Below are 8,446 nucleotides of genomic sequence, written 5' to 3'. Positions count from 1 at the left end.
CGCCCCACGCGCGCCCCTCACCAGTCGTAATCCACCACCGCGATGCTGAGCCCCACGTTCTCCACGCTCTCGGGGGCCACGTCGAACACCAGCGCCTCGTTGTACGTGGGGTTCAGCGTGTTCTTCTTGATGGAGGTTTTGCGCTTTTTCAGACGCCGCCCCTCGCTGATCAGAGAGGCCTTTACGTAGGGGTCTGGTGGCCGGAATGGGGGCCGCTGAAGGAGGCCTCCTCCCTCGCACCCCCGTCCGCCCGGCCTCCTCCCTCGGACCGGCCCGGGCCCCTGCTGCCCCGCTTGCGCCCCAGCTCACCCGAGAAGCCCGTGAGGTCCATCGCTTTGAGGTTAGAGGCTTTAATGATGGTCACGGTGAGGCGCCCGGCCGTGGGGAGGTAGCAGAGTGAGAAGTTGAGCTCCCCAAGATCTGCCTTTTCCTGCAGCGGGGAGCGGGGCTCAGGGACTCGGGCCCTGTGCCCCGCTGCTGTCCGCCCCGGCCCCGGGCCCCTCCCCAACCCGGAGCTCCGTGCTATCCCCAGCCGCTTAGCAGTCTTGAGTCTGGGCCAAAGCTCTGTAGCTCCTCAGACACAGCTGCCGGGACTGTCAAAGCCCATTTGTTCTGCAGGAAGCCGGTAAGAGGCAGGAGGGAGGCAGAGAGAGAGAGAGAGAGAGAGGAACAGAGACAGAGGCAGAGGCAGAGAGAGAGGCAGAGCCCTAGGAGGAACCCCAGAAAGAGGCGGACAGAGAGGGGGACTGGGACAGTGCAAGGGGGGATGGGCGGGGGGAGAGTTTGGAGCCCCAGAAGAGTGAAGGACGAGGTGTGGACTGCACCCCACACACACACGGAAAGGGAAAGACCACAGGGCAGCGTGGGACAAGGAGCCACAGAGAAGCCAGCCTAGGGAGGCCACGGTCCTCCACACCTGGCCAGACTTCAGGGGACAGACGCCTCCCTCCTGGGCCGGCAGCCAGAGCCTGTCAGGCCCCGCCTCCCGCCCCAGGGCCTCCGCCCCAGCCTTGTTCAGGGTCCCCATCACCTCCTCAGCCTTCAAGGCCTTGTGGTCACCTCGTCCCACAAGTTCCTGGGTCCCCACAGCCCTGAGCAGGTGCCCTCCTTGGGTTCCATAACCCTGAACCTTGCTGCCAGCTCTGGGATCTAGACCTGCAGCCCCGGACTTTCCCGCTGGGGGACTGAGTGAGCCAGTGAGTGAATGAGGAAGACCTCAGGGGACAACGATAGGAAGAGCTGAGAAGAGCCAGGCACAGGGAGACCAGCTGGACACAGAGAAGACAGGTGGGGAACAGGCTGGGAGCAAGTCCCCTCCTGACATGAGGACCAGGCTCACTCTGGTCCCCGCGGCCTCCCTGCCCTGCAAGACCCAGAATGCTGGGTGATCTGCCCGTTAGGATGGGGGGTAAGGAGTGGGCTGTCTGAGGCTTGGGGGTGCTGAGGAGGGGCTGGGACACATGGGAAAATGACCTGCCGGATGGGGGGGTCATGAGAAACGGAGACAAGGCCGCTGGGAAGTGGGGGTCACGGGCCTTACAGTCTGGACACTCGGAGGGCGAGGGGGCCGCCCTGGGCACCCAGGCTCACGGGATTCGGGGGAGGGGACCACGGAGAACACAGGGACAGCACAGGAAACTTCTCAAGGTCATGGGTTTGAAAAATGGAGCCGTTCCGAGCTCAGAGAGGGCTGGGCTTCCAGAACAGCAGAAACTAGGGTGGGAGGTTGGAAGGCAGAGGAAAAGTGGAAAGCAAGGTCAACAGCCGGAAATCCACGGGCAAAGGCGGATGTCACGGGGTGCTGGCTAGAAGTCACCGGAGGTCAGCTGTCGGGAAATGGGGGACCCAGTCCTGAAGCTAACAGGTGACCAGGTTGGGGGGCCAGGGGCCCATCATGTCACTCCTGACTGTGGCTTGGACACGTGCAGTAAAATCCAAGGACTCTCGAGGAAGGAGGAGGTTACGAGGTCCCAGGCCACAAACCGAAGGGTCTCGGGGGGTGGGGGAAGGGAAGTGAGCGGAGGGGCCGCTGGGGCTCAGGGGCACTGACCGAGCCGCCCTCCATGATGTCCCTCCAGAGCGGGCGGTCGGGGGGCTGCTCAGCCAGCTCCAGGAGGTTGTCCAGCACCACCTGGCCAATGAGGTCGTGCCGGGAGAAGCGGTCAAAGTCATAGACGCTGAAGTGCAGCTTGCGCTGGGCCAGCTCAGCCAGGGGCACTGAGAATTGGAACGTCTCATTGAAGATGGGGTTCAGGGTCTTCCTGTGCACCTGCGGGGGTGGGTGAGAGCAGCCATGCAGACGCCGCGGCCTTCGCAGTTCCCCCCCCAGGGCCCAGAGGCCTGGCTCCCAGCCCTCCGCCCTCAGACCTAGGAGTCTGGCCCGGGTCCCCTGATGTCCAGCCACCGCCCCGGACCTTGGTCTGAAATTTCTTCTTGCGGTCAGGCAGCAGGTAGATCTTCACGTAGGGGTCTGAGAAGCCATTGGAGTCCTTGGCCGGGAGGTCCAAGGCCTGCAGGATCCGTACCACCAGCTGGTCGGAGCCGTAGAGGTACCGCAGGGCAAAGCTGATGCGGCCACAGGAGGTCCCTGCCTCTCCCGAGCCCCCGCCGCCCCTCCGGCCCCCGGGCCCTGTCCCCTGGTACAGCTCAGGCTTGATCTGCCCGATGAGTTTGGCCTTCTCCTCGCCACCGGGCAGGGGCAGGGGCAGGGCGGGCGGCCGCTCCTCGCTGCTGGGGTCCGGCTGCATGGTCAGGGTCTGCTGCGTGAGGGGCCGCGGCAGGGCTGGGTACCTGTGCATGGGGGGGAGACCGAGGCAGGGTCTGTGGCTCTGATCTCTGCCTGCCTCTTCTCACCCCGGCCCTGGGCCACTCATTCCGTCCTCGGTGTCAGTGGACCTGGGACGCGCCACTTGCGCACTCAGAGCCTCAGTTTCCCCACTGGTATCTAGAGAGAGGAGTTTGCCCCATCTCTAAGCTCCCTCCAGCCCAGACCGTGGATCTCGAACTGGTGACCCAAGATGACCTCTCCCGCCCAGCTCAGGCCCCCGAGCCCTCTCTGTCTCCCTGTCCACCTTCCCAGCCTGCCCCATCCTCTCGACCCCCACCGCCCTAGTCCCAGCTGAGGTTGGTCCTTCCCCACCTGGCCTCTTGGCCTCCCGTCTCTCCCTCCTGTCATCCACGCATGGCCGCAGAGGGTCTCTCTGTGCTAGAGTGGACCCTACTTACGGCCCTCCAGTGCTCCCCCGTGCCCTCGGCCTGCCATCCGGGGCCCTGGCTGGGTGAGGTCTGCAGCCGTATCTCCTGTGTTCTTGCAGACTTGCTCTCCTGCCCTAGTGCCTGGCTGCTCCCACAATGCCCTGCGCCCTTCCCCCTCTGGCCTCTGCCCTGGCCGATCTGCCGCCCACCCTCCGCCTCTCTGCCCGGCTGACACTGAGGTCTCAGCCAAGAGACCGTCACCACCAGCCTGAGCAGGTCACGGGGACCTCCTGGGCACCCCCGTAGTTCCCTGAGCTGCTTTTCCGCTCCTTGCATTCCCGAGACTGAGAACCATGCAGCTGGAGTGCAGGGTCTTCCCGGCACCTGGTACTGGATTCTCAGGGTACACGTGTAGAAGAGGAATAAGGAAGCACGGACTGCAGGCCCCCGCTGCTAGTCCTGGCTCGAGTGACAGGGACACAGGCATCCGCAGGCCCCTCCTCCCCCCGCCCCACCCTCTCTGTCTCAGATCTGGAAGTCCAGGGCCCCAGCCTGCTCATGCTCCCGGATCTGGGGGTCATCACCCCCATCTCCTTCCTGCACAGAACTCGGAAGAGCCACAGATGGGGACGGACACAGACGGGCAGCCGACTTCGGAGTGGACCCTAGCCCGTCACCTGTCTCACCTGGTGCTGGGAGCGAGGCTTGTGACCTGCTGATGCGACTGGGCACTGGGCAGGCCGCCCCCACTGGGCGGCAGCAGCAGCAGCCCAGAGCCCGCCCCGGCCTCGGAGGGCAGCTCAGGAGAGGTCTGGCTCGGCTTGACCCCGGCAGCCACCACAGCAGCAGCTGCAGCCTCTGGATATGAGTCCATGTCCAAGTAGGAGGGCTCAGGGGGGTCAGAGCCCCCCAGGACGCCCGGCTCCAGCAGCTCGGCGAAAGGCGGGTGGTGGGCAGCGTGAGCATGGTGGTGGGGGCCGCCCAACAGAGGGTGGCCACCCAGACCGGCCCCCAGGTGCCCGCCACCGCCCACCAGGCCCGCCAGCCCCACCCCAGGGCCCAGGTCTTTGCGCAGGGGGCCTCCGCCCACCGCCGAGCCTCCCTTGTCCCTCCAGGGCACCCAGCACAACTTCCAGGACACGAAGAGGGAGACGCCCAGGAGGACAATGCCACAGAACGTCACGATGACCGACAGCAGACTCACGGAAATGTCTGGAAAAGAGTGAAGACAGAGGTCAGGGTCAGGGTGGCTCGGCTGTGCCCCGAGGGCCAATCCCAGTCGCTGGCATGGATCATCCCGAGCACTTCGTACATAGGATTAAAACTCTGAAACCCTCCGGGAGGTGTTTCCGAAAACTGCTTTAGACATCGTGAGGGGTGCTGGGCCCTGCGCATGGTAAAGGACAGGTCTGAACACTGTAGTCGCCTCCAGATTTTACTTTCTTTTTTCCAGTAGTGGGGATTGAACTCAAGGCCTTCACACTGAGTTGCATCCCCAGCCTGTTTTATTTTTCCAGACAGAGTCTCACTAAGTTACCAGATTGCCTGGCCCAGGCTCGAACGTGTCCTCCCAGGGACTGGGATTACGGATGTGCACCCCGCCACTGCACCCAGCCAGATTTTACTCTTAATCACTATCCCCCTCGGCCTCTGTAAGAGGACACAGTATCTGAGGTAGGACCAAGCCCCGCCCTCTCCTCCACCCAGCAATAACCCAGGAAGTATGAATGCTGTTCAGCGGGTCAGAACTCAGATCACAGCTTGCTGTACGGCCTCAGGAACCCGTTTTAACCCCTCTGAGCCTTACACTGTCTGTTTGCCAGATGGGAACAATCAGTCCTTTCCTTAGGTTTAGGGGAACACAGAAGGCATATGGCATGAAGGAGTCAAACCCATTTTCCAGTGATATAGACTGAGGTTGACAGATGCAATATCACCTGCCCAACGTCCCACAACTGGGGGTTGGTGGGGGTCTGTCCTTCCTCGTGGGGCTGTTATGGTGCCTCAGGCCTTCCCAGTGAGTGGCAGTTCAAATGTGACTTGAACTTAGAATAATCAGCTCCGTTGTGCCATCATCGTAACCAGCAGCCTCCAAATGCCTGGATGTGTGGCTCTGCCTTTAGAGAACTTTGTGCAGCCCCAAGCTTGGGGCTCATTCAGTGATTGGTACCAGGAGTGGGGTCCTAGAATGACACTCAAGGAAGTGCACACTTGTTTGGGACTTGGCTTCTGGTCCAGGGAAGGAAAAGAAGGGGATTCTCTGCTCCAGCCACGCTGTGAGCCATGGTGGTGGTGCCAGGGGCTCCACCCTCACCAGCAGGGATGATGCCATGTTCAGGGATGGCAGCCAGAGGGGGCGCCCTCTGCGACGGTACTGCTCAATGCGTGACATCAACCCTCAGATGCTGCAACCTAGGGAGGACTTGTCCCACTTCCTGAGAAAGCTGGGACTCTGAGACAGAGGAAGTGACCCTGCAGGGCTGTTTGCCAGACCCTGGCTGAAAGCTCCTGAGTCTCTTCCTGTCCCCTCTCTTGGGCAGCTCTTTCTATGCTTGCTGTGAGTTCTGGAGACCATGAGAACCAGAGGCAAGGACTTCATCAGCTTCCTGGATGTGGGAAGCATTGAGGTGATGGGTCACCATGTGGAAAATGGACCAGACACTTGTCAGCTGGACCCAGACCCTGCCCAATGCACAGTGAGCCTGGCAGGGGCCCTGTTCCTGCCTGCATAGCCTGGAAAGGACAAGGTCACCCAGCTCCTAGGAGGGCACCTGTCAGGACAGGTAGACAGACAGACAGACAGACAGGGGCTCAGGGCGTGCAGCATTCTCTCTGGTGAGATTGTCTTGGTCACCCGGACCTCAGGCCATGCTGGGCAGTCTTTACCAACACTATGACTTAAGCCAGGGGCTGCAGACACTCAGGGGTCAGCCATGTCTACGTGACCAACCTCCAAATAGACGCTGGCACTAAGGCTCGGGTGGGCTGGTGGTGACATTCAGATTGAATGTCTGGGCAACTGATTTGAATCACCACATCTGGTGATATACCACATCTGGAGGAGACCTTGGTTGGCCATAGTTACAGGGAAAAACTCAAAAGGCCCGGGCCCAGCGGGCAGAGCACACAGCTCCTTCTCCTCAGACCAGAGGTCTGGGGAAGAGGGTAGCAGCAGGCAGGGTGGAGGCCAGACTCACTGGGCCTGGCCCAAAGGGAAGGGGAAGTTGAGCACGCCTCTCTCCCCAAAAGCCCTGGTCATCACGCAGGCTGAGGGTTGGCTGAGATGCGTGGAGGGGGGTCTGACCTGCATCGGGGCCGCGGGGGTAGCCAGGAATCCGGCTGTTGAACTCCTGGCACCTGTCTCTGGTGTCGGCATCTCGGAACCGCGCACAGAGCTCCGAGACCAGGATGAGTGCCCGCCGGCACAGGTCTTCCTCATAGTCTCCAGACATGGTGGCCACCTGCTCCTTGCTTGGGAGGCTGGGGGAAGGTACAGGAGGTGGGCAGGAGGCGGGCAGGGGTGCAGGGATATGGGTGGGAGGGGGGATGGGTAAAGAGAGCAGAGGTGGGGTGGGCAGATCAGGGGCCAGGAGCAGAGGCAGAGGGACAAGGGACAGATATTGGTGGGAAGGAGGATGAGGGGAAAGATGAGAAGCAGAGAGACACAAAGGCCAAAAGTAGAGGTGGGCAAGAAAAGAAGAACAGGGTTGGACACACCAAGGTGACAGGGGTAGGTGTAAATGGACAGGAGGACGGAGAACCAGGCCAGGTACACGAGGAAGAGGACCCTGAGGAGGCCGGCAAAGGGACAGAGTCAGGATGCACAAGTAAAGGGACGGGCAGACAAGGAGTCAAAGGTTAGGGTGCACAGGGGAAGGGTCAGATTTAGGGACGAGCGTACAAGATGATGCCACACTCATTCATTCAACAAACGCCCATCGGGAGTCAACTGCGCACCAGGCACCGTGCGGGCTGCGTCAAATACAGCAAGAAAGTAAGGATGGGGTGCCCCGACTTCCTGGTGTCCTGATCCAAGTGGAGGGGACAAGGAGGAAGCCAGAAAGCCAACACACACCAACAAGAGGGACGCTGGAAGGCTGTGAGGCGTGCTTTAAGAGAAGCTCAGCTGGACGGGGTGTGCCCCCAGGACTGGGACAGGGACGTCTGTGTGGGCTCCCTGGGATGGGAAAAGCGTTCAGGCTGCAGGAACAGCACCAGCAGGGGCTCAGGTGGGAAAGCGCTGGGGAAGGAGCCAGCCTGGGATGGACAGGGAGCCCGCCAGGAGGAGGGAGAGAGAAGGGGCAGCCGTGGTGGTGGCTGCGGAGGGTGGAGATGAAGGTGAGGGACTGAGAGATTGGGCAGCAGAGACAGAGGAAGGAGGGCAAATGAGGGCCCGGAGGAGAAGGGACGGGGAGTCGAGCATTCAGACTCCGGGTGAGAGCAACCGAAAAGATCGAGCCAGCGTGGGATTCCTGGGGACGGAGAGATGGGTGGAGAGAAGGGCAGGCGGGAGTGTGGCAGAAATATCTCCGAGAGAGAGCCAGTGGCCCCAGAGAGAGGGGTATGCAGCGGGGAAGGACAGACAGACCCAGGATGGCTGGACGGCACAGACAGAAGCAGGCTGGAGAGGATGGCTGAGGAAGCGGGGACGGGGGCATGAGCGAGGGGCCAGGAGAGAGAGGTGGATGGGGGGATGGGCGACCCACGGCCGGGAGCCAGGCATCGGAGAGTTGGAAGGCGCATGAGGAGCGGAATTAAGGAGGGACAGACAGACAGGGCTCACAGATGGGCAGGTGTCCTGGGGGTGCAGCTCAGCGCCAGGACTCGGAGGCGGGCATGGCCAGACTCACCTGTGCTTATCCCTGCCTGGTCTTGGGCGGCAGCCGAGGCGGCGGCGGGCGGCAGCCCATGGGGGCTGCAGGGCGGACTAGGGGCTGCGGACCGTCCCCACGCCCCACGAGCGCCGGGTGGTGGTAAGGGGTGTCAGATCTGGGTTAGGGGGGTGAGGCCCGGAGAAAAAGCTCAGCCCTAGCCACACATCTTGCCCTAGATGAGAGCCCGACCCCAGGCGACCTCGGGGGTCCAGCCGCCTCCTCCCACCTCGGGCACCCCCCAAGCTAGCGGTAAGCGCTTGGGAACTACAACTCCCGGCAGGGCTCGCGTTCGCGCGGCTGCGGCTCCCCTGGTCCGCTGCCGCGGGGCATACTGGGAGTTGAAGTCTTTAATGCCTCTCTGGGCTGCAGAGAGGATG

General features: G+C 62.2%; 1 protein-coding gene across 3 annotated transcripts in view; it reads right to left on the bottom strand.

Moving 5' to 3' along the window:
• Positions 1–8,440, bottom strand: part of Syt3 (synaptotagmin III) — an 11,486-nt gene extending 3,046 nt beyond the window's left edge. For 2 of the 3 annotated variants that reach the window (XM_005412775.1, XM_013508925.1), the window contains exons 1-7: positions 8,046–8,440; positions 6,500–6,675; positions 3,882–4,407; positions 2,415–2,790; positions 2,051–2,269; positions 310–430; positions 22–193 (exon numbers count right to left, since the gene is read on the bottom strand). In XM_005412775.1, the coding sequence (XP_005412832.1) occupies positions 22–193; positions 310–430; positions 2,051–2,269; positions 2,415–2,790; positions 3,882–4,407; positions 6,500–6,647 (1,562 nt within the window). In that variant the 5' untranslated portion in view covers positions 6,648–6,675; positions 8,046–8,440. Of the gene's footprint in view, positions 1–21; positions 194–309; positions 431–2,050; positions 2,270–2,414; positions 2,791–3,881; positions 4,408–6,499; positions 6,984–8,045 lie in introns of all 3 variants that reach the window. The other variant, XM_005412776.1, reaches the window with a different exon arrangement.
• Between the last annotated feature and the right edge of the window lie 6 nt (positions 8,441–8,446).

Source organism: Chinchilla lanigera, unplaced genomic scaffold, assembly GCF_000276665.1.
Source record: "Chinchilla lanigera isolate Chin_1 unplaced genomic scaffold, ChiLan1.0 scaffold00158, whole genome shotgun sequence".
Classification (NCBI taxonomy): domain Eukaryota; kingdom Metazoa; phylum Chordata; class Mammalia; order Rodentia; family Chinchillidae; genus Chinchilla; species Chinchilla lanigera.
Note: the sequence above shows the minus strand (reverse complement) of the source record. Positions and strands in the feature narration are given on the sequence as shown.